Consider the following 13,169-nt stretch of genomic DNA (forward strand, 5'->3'; position numbering starts at 1 on the left):
GCGGTGTCCCATGGCCGTATCCCAGGGTATGTATAGTACACAAAAGTCCAAGGAAGTAAAAGGGACGTGGTAGAACTATCCTCCTGTCAGAGAACACACTGGCTGTGAGCTTCAAAGGCGGTGTCTCATGCTCGCCTGCCACCACTTTGATGCTCTTGCCTGGCAACGAGACTTGTTTACTTAGCGCTGATGTTCCTTGGAGCCAGACCACGCAAAACGAGCATACATGCCCTCATAGATATCAAAAAGGAGAGCATTGCTTGTTGGCGCTGCGTTTCACGAGGTAATGAGCATGAGAACGATTAGCGTCAACAGGAAGGGAAGAAGTAATCTGGTTCAAGAGTTGATGGACAAGATGAGGAAGCGAAACAACGATAAAAAGAAACTAGGTATCCATCAGAAACTAGAGATTCATCACCCCATTCGAAAGTAAACAGTCGGTAACATGCTCTTTGAACGCTGCGCAATCCTTAAAACGACACCCGGCCTCCCATCACTTCTCCCAACTACCCGTTCCATCCATCGCCGCCCCGTCGTCCCTGAGCAAAAATATCAAATCCCCACCTACTTCGACATGCCACTACTTCCGCCGCTGCCGGATTTCTTGAAACCCCATAGGTTCTTCAGACCTTGCAGCCCCTTAATACGCTTCTCCTCCTTCCTCCGTTTCCGCCTCTGCGCTGGCGTCTCGTGACCGCCCTCCGCCTCAGCAACGACAGCAGCCGCATCGCTCCCCTTAACCGTACTCCCTTTCTTGCCACCAGGGCTGCCAAGTAAAGTCTCCCGCCCAGAGTCGTCATCCACGCGCTGTGAATCCATCGACCACACACCGCGGTCACCAGCTCCGAGTCGGTCATGCGCCTCCTTCCCGGTCCTTACCTTGCTTTCTCCACCCGTGACACTACTATCCGGGGCCGTGTCTCGCGGCGACTGGTCCTACTCGCCCTTCGACACGGCGTTGCGGTCGGCAAATGGATTGTCCTCGTCGTCGTCCTCGTCGTCTTCCGTGTCAGCGTCCACATCGGAATCCGGGGCTGCTTGCGGGCGTGGAGGGAGCATTGACGGCTTGGTGGCTGCTGACGGTCGGGGAGGAGGTGGTGGGCGCGCTGGGGAGGATGGGGAGCCGAGGTGCATGCCGGCCAGGGCCTGGGTTGGGGGGCTGGTGGGTGAGCTTGGTTCTTTGCCTTTGGCCTTCTCTGTCGCCACTGCACAGACTTGTCAGCAACCGGTTCTGATTGTCGGTGGCTTCAGCCTCTTTAAAAGCGGGGGCTGGGAAACGCACTCCGATAAAGGTGCGCCTGCGCTGCCAGCTCGTCGTCCGAGTCGCTGTCCGCGTCGATGGAGCGGTCCAGCTGCTCAAATGTCATGAGCGCCGTGACCAGAGCGTCATTGGCATTGAGCAGGCTGCCCAGCCACTGTTCCGACTCGACGTTATGAATGTAGCGTAAGATTTTCCTCCGGAGGTCCTTGCACGCCTCGAACCGGAGCACCGCGATTTGATTCTCAGAAATCCTCTCCTTCTCCCGGTTAATAGTCTGCAGCACATTCATCAGGTTGGTAGCAGCAATGTTGGCGTCGGCAATGCAAGTCTTCATCTTGTCCTGCTCGGCCAACAGATTGAATGGCTTGGACTTCTTGGTCTTTTTATCTTTCTTCTTCTTCGTGTCATAGCCGGTGTACGTTTGCTTTGCCAGCGGGTTCGATTGGGACGATGTTCTCGAATGACCCTTGGACGGACCTGCCGAACTGGGCCTGTCGTCATCGTCTTCCTCGTCTTCACCAAACGGATTCTCCGTCTCCTTGATAACTTTGGACTGCTCTTGAGTCACGACCCGTTTACGCCGGGGCAGTTCCTGAGGATTGTGAGTTGCGATACCAGGGTAGACCTGATTCGGACAAGAAGATTACCTTGTATAGCCTGGCAACTTGCTCCATGCCAGGCGTGTTTTTGTACTCGGCAGCCCAGCTGGCAAAGAGTTCTGTGCATTTCTTCTTGACCTCGGGATCTGACAGGCCCGCGGTGCCACAGAAACGGAGGCGCTCAAGTAGCGCCTCATCTGCAAAGGATCTCTGAAAGCGCGGCCCAGCATTCTGGATCAGGCCGTCGAGAATGGTCAAGGCACGAAGCTGGCGGTGCAGGTTTCCATACTTGAGCTTCTTCCTGATCGCACGGGAAGCCTCGCTGGGCCCTGTGTCCTGCAAGTTGACGACTTCAACAAGGTCCGGAATGCCACTAAGATCGTCTATTGGCACCGCCTCACTTGTCAGTCTCTCAATCGTCACCGTGACGGCCGAGTAAGGTTTCTTCTACGGGACACATGAGCTGGGGTTTCCGAGAAAGTGGTAGAGGTGAGATATTACCTGCGAGAACATGTTTGCTATCTCTACCGGCCCGGATTTAAGGCGGGGTGCATGTATAGAGCAGAAATTCCGTGTGGTAAAAAAAATAGTCAACTTCCGTGGTGTTGAAGTCAACTGGAGAGGACGGGCGGGTGGGAGAGCTGGCAACACAAGAAGAGACGAGGGGAATCCCACGATCGGCGTCGTTCTGAGGATAGCCGAGTTATGAGAGGAAACAGCACAAACAGTAAACCTTCGATGTGCCTTGAGATGACTGATAGTAGGCCTTTCAGTTCTGAGAAACACTGGTTGTGTGCACGCTGGCACGGTTTGTTGTCATCGAACGGAGAACAGATGGATGGAAGCAGGTGGGACGATAAGATAAGACCCCGCGGGGCAGCTGTTTGAAACGCGGACGCTGGAACAGGGGAAGAATCAAGTGTTCAGCGCGCACCGCCGGTAACACAGCGATAGCCGCAACGGTTCCCTCTTCCGCGGCAGACAAGAGTGTGATTGCGAGCTCCGCTTTGTGCGTTCCTGAGCAAGGAGCACTCGCGATGTGGCATCAAGGAAGGCACATGCCCCGCGGCCCCGCTCTGCCCCGAGGATCGCTACGTCAGTGGGGTCGAACGAAGCTTGAACCTCAGGCACAGCTTCCTCGACACATGATTCGGCAGAGAAGATGGCGCCTTGCTGGGTGCACTGCACCAGACAATTAGCTCATAACAGGCTGTTGAGGTGTTGAATTGGAAGGATGGGAGAAGAGCAGGCTTCGCGAGACAGATGGGGACGGACGGACGTAGGAAAGGTCAAAGTCGTGGAAGGCGAACCAGAAACAGAAGAGCCAGAAGAAGTGGTATCCCATAAGTCCAACGTTTCAATTTCCATCTTGCACTTCTTAAAAGCTTGTTTATCCAAGTTCCTCGTACGAGGTCTACACCCTGTTAACCTGTTTTTTGTAGTAGCTCGTCTAAGATAAGGAAATTCGTTTCCTGAGATCCCTGCGCAACCCACCGCCTCATAAACACCACACCGGGAATGACCACCTGCGGACAAGAAGAGGGCAGGAATACACGTCCATATAATTGCACATGTACTCAACGCATGTAAGTGGCAGGGTGAGGGGCCTTCTCCTTGATCGCCAACCGCGCCTGCAACATGCCCTTGCTCTTCTGGTTCGCCCACTCCTGCTTCTTGCCCTTGGTGACAATAGCCCTCGTCCTGCGATCGTCGAGAGAGGCCACACCCAAGCCCCGTACATCCCGAGGGATCAGTGCACGCCCCCGTGGACGCTGCTCGCTGTCGACTTCCATCTCGTTACTTCTGTCGGCATCCTGTATGGCAAGACGCTCGGCACGCTCTTGCGGAGTCGGGTAATGATACAGGTTTTGGCGGTAGTATCTGCTGAGCGATCGGTGACCAACCGACTTTCCGCTGGGTAGATGGAGCTCGTAATCGTCGTAGAAGACTGCATGCGGGCGCTTGTGGGCGTTTCTGTGAAACCCACCTGCCTGGCGGTGGGTACGCGGGGTGCTGCGCGAGTGGTGAGGATGCTTGTTTAGGCGGTCATATTGGTGATAGTGCTGCTCGGCGGGGACGGCATGGAGGTCGTTGGAGTCTAGGGACGATGCATCGCTGTCTGTTTCCCAATTCTCGTCGTCCATGACTTCGTCGCCGTCCTCTCCAACGAGCCTGCTTTCACGCTTGGCTCCGAGCTTGACACCCCCGTTTTGCTGCTCATCATCATCGTCCGACTCGTCCACCCAGTCTCCTTCTCCGTCGGAATACGTGCTACGGAAATCGTAGAACTCGCCAATCTCGAGCTGCTCCTCCTCGGTAGTATACGGTATCTGGCAGTGCCCCTTGTCCCGCATATGCGTTTGCACTGCAAACACGTTGGCCTTCACCTTGCCACAGGTCAGGCATTCATTGAATATGAACACCTGTTCCTGCAGGTAGCCAATCAAGCCTTCTAAATTAACCAGATACTGCTTCTCCGGAATGAACAAGCCGTGGGTGCGCTCCATGTGTGAGACATTGAGCTGCAGCGTCGGAGACTCATAGTTGCAAAACAGGCACGTTTGGGGCGGCGGAGCGGCTGCGGCGGGTTTGGTGCCTGTCGGCGTAGGTGGTGAAGGAGTCGTGGTGGACGACTCTTGGCCACTCGATGTTTGTGATAGAGGGTGGTCTGGCTTGTTCTGGGCTTCGGCGGACAAATGGGGATTCGAAGGCCGCTTCACAGGGGAGACAGGCTCGTGAATATTCGTGTGCTTGAGCGCGTCAACAACCTCGTTGAATTCCTCCTCTGCATCCGAATCCACCTGCGATTCAGCCGCAGGCTCGCCTAAAGAGAACGACATGGAGCTAGCTTCGTCATCGTTCTTGCCGTTCGATCGCGACGCCAGTGCGGCAGCCCTCGTCTTGTGCTTCGCGCTGCTGAGGTGATTCCGGAAGGAATTTTCGCTGTAGTATGTCTTCTGGCACGTTTCGCAGGAACGCTCAAAACCGGCCTTATCTGCTTGCGCGGTTGTCTCGGCCCGGGCTTGAAGCACCTTTTCTGTGAAGACCTCGGAAGAGATGGGCGGAAGGGAAGCAACACGGCGCTTCAAGTTGTAGCGACTGGAAGATGGGTGTGAGCTTCAGTGCAAATAGGACGTCATTGGAGACATCACTTACTGCCAATCGTTACGCATATGCCCTTTCTGAAGGTCGCTGTTCCGAAAGGCGACCTGGCAAGTGTTGCAGGTATATGGATGCGAAGCATTTACATCGCTGCTGGGGGCAGCGCGACTTGCTGAGATCGTCGCCATCGTATTGGTATCGGCGTCGTAACCGAAGAGTGATTTGAATTCCGGAGAACGAATGCGATGCGGGACTGTATGGAAAGCAAGGGCGATTTGGCCCCTCTCGCTCGGTACGTCGAATCGCTGCTATGTGGGAGGTGACGGCGAGTACAGCCGTAAGAGTTTTGGACTGTTCCGCGAAGGAGCAAGAACAAAAACTGCTGAATAATGCTGCTCAGAGCTCAGGTGAGGAGGTGCTAAGTACTGAAAGTGGTAATTTTTCGGTGGCAAGCCGTTTACGGCGGGGTTCGACTGTGGACGTCACATTTTCTTGGCATTGCGGGCAGCCCTGGTCGCCCTGGCGGGTGGCTCTGGAACGACCTCTGTAATCCGTAAGCACAGTACACCAATAATACGCGGTTAACGTTACACAGTAAGTTTTGACTCTGACTGGATTCCTAGTTCAGGCTTTGTCTAACCCTGACAACGAGGTCAAGTTAGCCACTTTCTTAGCGTCGTTGAATTCTTTCCAGAGTTTCCTGCGTCTACGATATATAGCGAAGTAGCATAATTTCGCCGCAGGCCCAGTTTACTAATCGGCGGTGGTGTAAGTGAGTCACGGAAGAGCTGCATCGCCCGCCAAGTCTTAACAGTGGGTCCATTGACGGATTCCGTGCTTAGCGCGCGTTGCTGCAGCCAAGGCTCGGGGCCTGTGGAAGACACCCGACGGCGGCAAGCTGAATGCTGCAGCATCGTACTCCGTGCACGACTGTTGCTTGCAAGACAGCAATCCAACCTCATACTACAGAACAACAATCTGCCGTTGGATTCCGCCCAACTAGCCTTCCTGTTTTTGCATATTATCTCATCACGTTTCAATAACCCGTCGATTGGAACACCGCTTTATTAGACTGGCGTCTCTCTCACCTTTCAGCATCGTGTCCCGCCAGGTCCCGCCAGGTCCCGCCCGCCTCAACTTTGCAGGCCGAGATCTCCGCTGAACGACAAGTTGCCCAACCGACTTCCTTCTCCGCTGTCCTTCCATCCATGTCATGACGCGGGACGCCATGCGGCCAGCTAGCGCCGGCAGCCACAGCCGTAAGAATGCAGAGGATCTCGACCTTCTGGCCGGCCTCTGGGAAGAAGCGCGTTTCGCGAGGCTGCCTTGGGACGCACCCAGCGAGCTGAGGGACTTGGTCGAGGACATCGATAATCCAAAGCGCGTTTACGCCATACACAAGGCGAGCCGTCGGCACAATTTCCAGCAGCTTGTGCAGAAGTAAGTCATGTTCTTGATCAGATTTGCGCGTCTGTGCTGACAACCGTTGCCTGCAAAGGTACATTGTGCAGCTTCGCGAAGGCTGCGGCGCTGAATACTGCACAACGTCCACCTGCTTCACATGCCGAAAGAGGATCGCGGGCCAGGCCCCAGTTCGAAGGTACAACACGACAAGCGCAAGAACACTAGCCGTATACCTCGCCAGCCAGGACAATCCCGAAAACGGTCTTTGCCCCTACCTTCGCCCGCCGAAGGCACCTCCTGCCGCCGTCAACTCCCTGATATTCCTGCCGAACCACAAGTCCCGTCAACGCAATGAACGTGTCCTTTCTGCCTCCCCTAAAACACAAGCCGCCAAAAGTCGTCCCTCTTCGCCCAAGACGGGCGGTGGCAGCGGCTTGTCATCTGCTTGCCCTCGGAGCCGAAGTGCTACTTTGAATGGGGATAGCAAGGACAGGGTCAAACACGCAAGCAACCGGGCTGGATCGGATGCCGAAAAGGAGTCCCGACATCCTAACTTTACGGTTATCGAACAACCCAGTACCAAGGATCATCGGTCCTTTGCCGCGAATGTGTTTGGTACTGTGGCTTTCAAAATGCTAGAGTGGCTGACCCCCGCTGCGATCGAGGATATGCACGAAAGGGTACGAGTCTTCGGCGGCAGACGAGAGCCTGTAACCGAAGACGTGGTGCCTTCCAAAGTCGCGGACAAGCCGGAGGAGGAGACCGCGCGAAGTGAACCCCGGGCCTTGGAGGAGTTCCCGGTGTTGCCGGTTGGCACGGATGGAGAATCGCCCAGCAAACGAGGCCCATCAGTCCATGGACAGCCGGAGAAGGAAGCGCGCGGTTTAAAGAACGGCCAACCACAGCACGAAAGCCAGAGCTGCCCGCGCTCGACGAACGCTCGCCGCAACTCGAATGCTACGGTCCGCACTCCCACCGGGCCCAAGCCGAAACGGCAGCTGTCGGTCGACCCCCATGCCCAAGACATCTCAGCTGAAGAAACTTATGCGACGCTCTTGAAATCCCCTCGGGCCACTGGCAGCGGCTCCGACAAGGGACCTCGCGTACCGAAAGCGGCTAGTTCGAGTCTCACCCGACCAATATCCCAACTCTCTTCTGCAGGCTTCTTCGACGATGTGGTATTGGAGAAGATGCCTCCCCCGAAGACCGTCGATATCAAGCGGAAAACGAGCCGTGACATGCTCAACGGGCCGGGGAGTGGCGGGTCTCACAGCCCGAAAGCACCAAGTCCCGTCTCCGGTGGTTCCTCCGAAGAATTGCGCGCAGAAAGTCCATCGGCCACCGCGGACCGGTACTCAGAATTGGGCGACGAGGCTTTGGCTCCCCAGGCATTGACGAGGTTGAACGCCGAAGTTGTCGATTTTGTTTGCGATGTCATCCAGGAGGATGGTACCGCCGAGAAGCACATGCTTGAGCCCCAAACGATTTCCAGATCCCACAACGGGCAATCCGGGCAGGCGAAACTGGTCAGGCGAAAGCATAAGTCGGGCCGCCGGAGAGATGCCTCCAACTTGAGGATGGAGTGGAAGCTTTTCGTCGAGCAGTCCTTCTTCTACGTCCTCAGCGACCCACAGCTGGCTCTACGATCGTTTACGAAGAAGGGCCAGCTTTACGACTCCCAGACACTCTGGTACTGCATGCTTCGGATGACACGAGTAGCGCCCAGCTTGGTCTTCCACAGCTTGTGGATGGCCGCGGCTAGTCTTTTCGCCCCTCCCAAGGCCCTGCAGAACCTGAGGTCGCCGACCACCCGAGTCTTCCCCAGGACAGAGCAGGCGCTGTCAAATCTGGAGGCAGGGCGTCTCATCTCGATATGCCTGCACGCCTTGATTGCGGCAGCGCCTTTAGTCGATGACTCACGCCAGCTCTTCGACATGTCGAGGATCCGATCTCACGGGTTAAGTCTCGCGGATAGTGGCGCGGTAGCTCGGCAGCCAACAGAACTATGCTTACAATATGAGGATGCCTTTACGGATCCCATGGCTTTGCGGCTAGCGAGGCGCTTGTTTGCCGCCATCGCTACCCGCCGCCACTTTGACGCGCTGATTGAATCCAACATCGGACCGCAAGAGCGCGGCGAGGAGGATGTATTGGCGCCTCTCTTCTCACAACTCGACTTCCTGAACATGGACGCGGTTTACGTTCTCGATTTTTCCTTCCCGGACCGCGCCTTACACGAAACCCGGGTTCCCATTCTCTTACTCGATTGGGCGAGGGCCGTGATGCTGAACGACTGGGATGGCGCGCCCGAGGTTCCGGGAGATGGGCCGTTTGGCGGCGCTCTTGCCTTGATCGAAGCCATGTGTAAGTCTATTAATCCGCGCTTCTTTAGCCTGGGAACGGAACTGACATCTATCGCAGATAAGAGAAGGCAAGAGCTCCTCTTGGCTGACGCGCAGTTCCGGTCCGACTACTTCGCAGAGCGGCTGGACACGCTTAAGATGCCTCTCTCATGGTTGTCTCACACCTCGACGCGACAGCGCCTACATCTCCTGGACTTCCCTTACATGTTCAGCCCGTCCACTCTGGTGTCGTACTTTCGGTCGATAAACTTCGCACGCATGAGCCGTGCCTTTGAGGAGTTCGCTTCCTTCCAGGATAAGATGGCCGTGATGGCTCAGCGAGCAGGCCTCACCCAGCACCACAAAGATGTGCTTGCTGAGCGGCTGAGGCCGGCGGGCTCCAAGTATCTGATATTAGACATTCGGAGGAGTACTGTTCTGGAAGATGCCTTCGATCAGCTGTGGCGGCGGGAGGAACGCGAATTGTTACGGCCCCTAAAAGTTCACCTGGGGGAGTCGACTGGCGAGGAAGGCTTTGATTCCGGTGGCGTGCAACAAGAGTTCTTCAGGTTGGCCATCGCGCAAGCTCTCAACCCCGACTACGGTGCCTTCACGGTCGATGAACGCACGCGCATGGCTTGGTTCTTGCCGGGATCCATGGAAGACGAATGGAAGTTCGAACTAATCGGTCTGCTGGTGTCGCTCGCCGTGTACAACGGCCTCACTCTGCCGGTCACCTTTCCAAAGGCTCTCTACCGCAAGCTCCTTGGCGAGCCTGTCACAGAGCTGCATCACATTGCCGACGGCTGGCCCGACTTGGCGAGCGGCCTCACCTCCCTCCTTGAGTGGGACGAAAAAGATGGTGCCGTAGAAGACGTCTTCGCCCGCACCTACGAGTTCTCCGTCTCTGCCTTTGGCCAGCACATCACCCGCGAAATGAAGCCCCTCTCCGACAGCCTTCATCAGCATGGCCGCGACAGCGAAGACGAAGCCTGGCCTCAATTCGCCAAGACCCTCTCCCAGTCATCCTCTCAGCCGGCGCCACACCAAGGCAACCCTGCGGAAGACGAGGCCCCTCTAGTCACCGGTGCTAACCGCAACGCCTATGTCTCCGATTACATCCGCTACCTGACAGACGTTTCGGTCCGCCCGCAGTACGAGGCCTTTGCGCGCGGCTTCCATACGTGCCTCCACCCGAAGTCTCTCTCCCTCCTCACCCCGAGCCTCCTCCAATCCGTCGTCGAGGGCGTCCAGGAGATTGACATTGCCGAGCTAAAGCGCTATGCGCGCTACGTCGGCTGGGACGCGTCGCACCGCACTGTCAAAGACTTCTGGAGCGTCGTGAAGCGGTACGACGAGAACATGAAACGCAAGCTGCTGGAATTTGTTACGGCCAGCGACCGTGTCCCTGTAGGGGGCGTCAAGAACCTCATGTTCATCATTCAGCGCAACGGCGAGGAGGAGGACCCCGCGGGCAGACTGCCGACGTCGTATACCTGCTATGGCACGCTGTTGCTGCCGGAGTACAAGGACAAAGAGATGCTGAGGGAGAGGTTGGGAATGGCGCTCGAGAACGCGCAGGGATTTGGGTTTGCTTGAGCTATTCCGTCTTTCTTTTCCGGTGTCTTTGGGTTAACCGAGGGTTGGGGTTCTCCAGGGAAGCAAGGGGCAATAGGACGGTTCGTGACGTGAACTGGGCAGATGACGGTTACGAGACCGTTATACACTTGCCAGGTTTGCTTTACTGATGATGTTTCTCTTCTTATCTGCCCGTCCGCACCTCGTTTCTTTCTCGGTGGTCGACAACGGAAGTCGAAGCGACATCCTGTCCTGGTGATGAAAGCGGATCTGTGCTCGCAAGTTTAAACGGAGATATCTCTTCTTAATGCCTCGTTCTGTAGGTAGCGTTGTACTTTTTCTAGGCCAGAACGGTCGCCGAGCCTCTTAGATAGACAGGTCTGGACTGTTCTGGGGGAAAGGTCAAAAAGCGCTTTTTTCTTCTTCTCTGTCGCGGACGTCGCTCTCCATCTAAGCGCAAGCGGAGAGGCTAACCTTGATCTCATACACTCATGCACGCACGTATCAGCAATGCCCAGAATTATCTAGCTCCACGATTCATTTACTTGTCTGGCCTTTAAAAGTCCTCCTCGCCCGATCCAGAAACAATCACATTATTCACCTTCAGCACCATCCGGCAGAGCTGCGTTGCCAGCATAAGCTGCTGCTTCTTGCCAATGAGCGGATCAATGACAAACGCCTCTTTCATGTTGTTGGACCCGCGGCCCATGCAGTCCACACCCAGGCGGCCGCGACCGGCAGGGTCCTTGACTTGCTGGCTCTTGACCTCGGCGAGGGTAGCGATAGGGTTGAGGCCGCTGTTCTCAGCCAGGGCCATGGGAATGGCGTCGAGGGCCTCGGCGAAGGCGCGCATCGCGTATTGCTCCAGTCCGGGAGTCTTGACAGCGGCGTCCTCGACAGCCAGGCTGCAGGCGATTTCGGCGGAGCCGCCACCGTAGACAACTCTGTTGTCACGCACAAGGTTGCGGACTACGCAGAGAGCATCGTGGAGCGAGCGCTTGGCTTCGTCGATGATCTGAAAGAGAACAAGTTAGACCAGCACAACCGTGACTTGCAGCTTGACCTGAGCCTCACCATTTTGTTGCTGCCCCTGACGAAAACGGTGACAGCCCGTGTGTTCGCGCACTCCTCGATGACAAGCATCTTCTCCCTTGTCGTTCCAAAAGTCATCTCCCGAACAATACCGGCCGTTCCAAGCTTTTCGGGTGTGAGGTCCTCAAACCGGGGTACGATGCGGCCGTTGGTCGCAATCGCAATCAGCTCGATCTCCGGGCCACCCACCCATCGTACAGCCGGGAGGTTGTTTTGCAGAAGCAGGTGGTTGGCCTCGTCATCAAAGCCCCACTGGCAAATGGCCAGGTTCGCACCAGCATCCTTTATTTGCTGAATCATCTCGACGAACTTCTCACGTTCGTAGTTCTGCAACTTCTTGAACTCCTCCACGCTGCTGATCTCGAGCTTGTGCTTCGTCTTGGGCTTGGGTGGCTCGAATGGGCAAGTCAAGATCGCAATCTTGGCATCCCGCACCTCGGACGGCATTTGAGGGTGTGAGAAATCCTTGTCGACGATGACGCCCTTTACCAGGACGGTGTCCTCAAGGGCACCGCCCATTTTCCCGTCTACCTTAATCAACTCAAAGTCGACATCTTTGCGCTCCAGGTCGGCGACGGAGAGGACGGCGTCAACGGCAATGTTGGCGAACTGGTCGTGGGCCTTCGAGACGATCTTGCTACCCAAGCTTGTCCTTGCAACCTTGACCAAGTTCTCCGTCTTCTCCCTGCTAAACTCAATCACGTCCGAGATCCTGTCGAGCTCGGCCACGGCAATATCACAGGCCTGGTCGTACCCGTCGGCGATCCGGATAGGGTGAATGCCCTTGTCGATGAGCTCCGCTGCCTGTTCCAGGAGTGCACCGGCCAGAACCACCACGCCCGTTGTACCGTCGCCAATCTCGTCATCTTGCGACTTGGAAAGCTCCACCAACAACTTCGCGACGTGGTTGGTTACCTCCATCTGCTGCAGAATGGTGGCACCATCGTTTGTTACTGTGATATCGCCGTCGGGCGAGATGAGGATCTTGTCGAGACCACGCGGGCCTAATGAGGTCTTGATGATGTTTGCGACGGTGCGAGCGGCAAGAATATGGGACTTGACGGCTTCGTTGCCATGCTGGCGCTTCTTCTTGCCCTGGCTGATGGAGGGGTCAGCGGAGAGACGTCAACGGAACAACGGCAAGGGTGAAAACCGACTCTCTGACGACGATGAACGGCCGGCCATGCTCGTCCTGCATCACCGAGGCTATAGCGTTGGCCAGTTAGTAAACAGTTGGGGCTCCATCCGTACGTCTCGTCGCCGCATACCGTTCGACAAATCCAAGTCTGAGGAGACCTCATGTCAGCACTCGGTTATCCGGTTTCAATGCGGGGATCTTTTGGGACATACTCATCGCCATCTTGGCTGCTGTTGTCTCGCAAGTGGCGCGAAACTTGTCCGGGAGAAAGAAAGCAGCTTCAGCTTCGGAGTTCAGATCACTGCACCGGCAAAACAGACGCCAGGGGGGGTATGCTCTTCAAAGCTAGGCACTGCTCACCATTCGCAAAGCTCGAAAAAATGAGGCACCAGCTTGCTGGCTTCAGGCGGACCACGGCAGAATCTAAGTCCGACTCAGTGCTGTGGTTGGCCCACGAAGAGTGACCCGCAACCATGCCCCGCGATTTAGGCGCTCACCGCCCTCGCCCGATGGAACCATTGGGCGGGTGAGGGATAGTGGGGTTACCGTGCCTCTCTACGCTGGGGTACTCTGTGTGTACAGTACCAAGCAGGAGTGAGCCTGGCGCAACTGCCCCGCAACCACATCCAAGCTTGAGCTTCGTTGCCCGGAAC

At 56.3% G+C, this 13,169-nt stretch overlaps 4 protein-coding genes across 4 annotated transcripts; 1 reads left to right on the top strand and 3 right to left on the bottom strand.

The window, feature by feature from the left end:
* Positions 1-815: 815 nt before the first annotated feature.
* Positions 816-2,733, bottom strand: MYCTH_2306377 (uncharacterized protein). The gene is made up of 4 exons (XM_003663986.1): positions 2,362-2,733; positions 1,909-2,307; positions 1,283-1,853; positions 816-1,205 (listed from the first exon to the last, which is right to left on the bottom strand). Exons 1-4 carry the CDS (start codon positions 2,371-2,373, stop codon positions 937-939), a joined length of 1,251 nt encoding a protein of 416 aa, XP_003664034.1. The 5' UTR covers positions 2,374-2,733; the 3' UTR covers positions 816-936.
* Positions 2,734-3,232: 499 nt separating this feature from the next.
* On the bottom strand, positions 3,233-5,319 carry MYCTH_2093740 (uncharacterized protein). The gene is made up of 2 exons (XM_003663987.1): positions 5,017-5,319; positions 3,233-4,959 (listed from the first exon to the last, which is right to left on the bottom strand). The coding sequence occupies exons 1-2, from the start codon at positions 5,148-5,150 to the stop codon at positions 3,438-3,440; spliced, it is 1,656 nt and encodes a 551-aa protein (XP_003664035.1). The 5' UTR covers positions 5,151-5,319; the 3' UTR covers positions 3,233-3,437.
* Positions 5,320-5,859: 540 nt separating this feature from the next.
* Positions 5,860-10,625, top strand: MYCTH_2306381 (uncharacterized protein). The gene is made up of 3 exons (XM_003663988.1): positions 5,860-6,402; positions 6,461-8,730; positions 8,788-10,625. The coding sequence occupies exons 1-3, from the start codon at positions 6,176-6,178 to the stop codon at positions 10,305-10,307; spliced, it is 4,017 nt and encodes a 1,338-aa protein (XP_003664036.1). The 5' UTR covers positions 5,860-6,175; the 3' UTR covers positions 10,308-10,625.
* MYCTH_2306385 (uncharacterized protein) lies at positions 10,575-12,942 on the bottom strand. The gene is made up of 5 exons (XM_003663989.1): positions 12,729-12,942; positions 12,647-12,664; positions 12,536-12,584; positions 11,361-12,477; positions 10,575-11,301 (listed from the first exon to the last, which is right to left on the bottom strand). The coding sequence occupies exons 1-5, from the start codon at positions 12,736-12,738 to the stop codon at positions 10,843-10,845; spliced, it is 1,653 nt and encodes a 550-aa protein (XP_003664037.1). The 5' UTR covers positions 12,739-12,942; the 3' UTR covers positions 10,575-10,842.
* Between the last annotated feature and the right edge of the window lie 227 nt (positions 12,943-13,169).

Source organism: Thermothelomyces thermophilus, chromosome 4 (genome assembly GCF_000226095.1).
Source record: "Thermothelomyces thermophilus ATCC 42464 chromosome 4, complete sequence".
In the NCBI taxonomy this organism is placed as follows: domain Eukaryota; kingdom Fungi; phylum Ascomycota; class Sordariomycetes; order Sordariales; family Chaetomiaceae; genus Thermothelomyces; species Thermothelomyces thermophilus.

Excerpts from the sequence above, each read along its gene's own strand:
- MYCTH_2093740 (XM_003663987.1), bottom strand. The coding sequence starts at position 5,150 with ATGGCGACGATCTCAGCAAGTCGCGCTGCCCCCAGCAGCGATGTAAAT. Across the intron at positions 4,960-5,016 it reads CATATGCGTAACGATTGGCA|TCGCTACAACTTGAAGCGCC; the intron begins GTAAGTGATGTC and ends CCCATCTTCCAG.
- MYCTH_2306381 (XM_003663988.1), top strand. The coding sequence starts at position 6,176 with ATGACGCGGGACGCCATGCGGCCAGCTAGCGCCGGCAGCCACAGCCGT. Across the intron at positions 6,403-6,460 it reads TTCCAGCAGCTTGTGCAGAA|GTACATTGTGCAGCTTCGCG; the intron begins GTAAGTCATGTT and ends TTGCCTGCAAAG. Across the intron at positions 8,731-8,787 it reads TGCCTTGATCGAAGCCATGT|ATAAGAGAAGGCAAGAGCTC; the intron begins GTAAGTCTATTA and ends CATCTATCGCAG.
- MYCTH_2306385 (XM_003663989.1), bottom strand. Across the intron at positions 12,478-12,535 it reads CCGTTCATCGTCGTCAGAGA|CCAGGGCAAGAAGAAGCGCC; the intron begins GTCGGTTTTCAC and ends CCCCTCCATCAG. Across the intron at positions 11,302-11,360 it reads TCAGGGGCAGCAACAAAATG|ATCATCGACGAAGCCAAGCG; the intron begins GTGAGGCTCAGG and ends GTTCTCTTTCAG.
- MYCTH_2306377 (XM_003663986.1), bottom strand. Across the intron at positions 1,854-1,908 it reads AAGTTGCCAGGCTATACAAG|GAACTGCCCCGGCGTAAACG; the intron begins GTAATCTTCTTG and ends CACAATCCTCAG. Across the intron at positions 1,206-1,282 it reads GCAGGCGCACCTTTATCGGA|TGGCGACAGAGAAGGCCAAA; the intron begins GTGCGTTTCCCA and ends AAGTCTGTGCAG.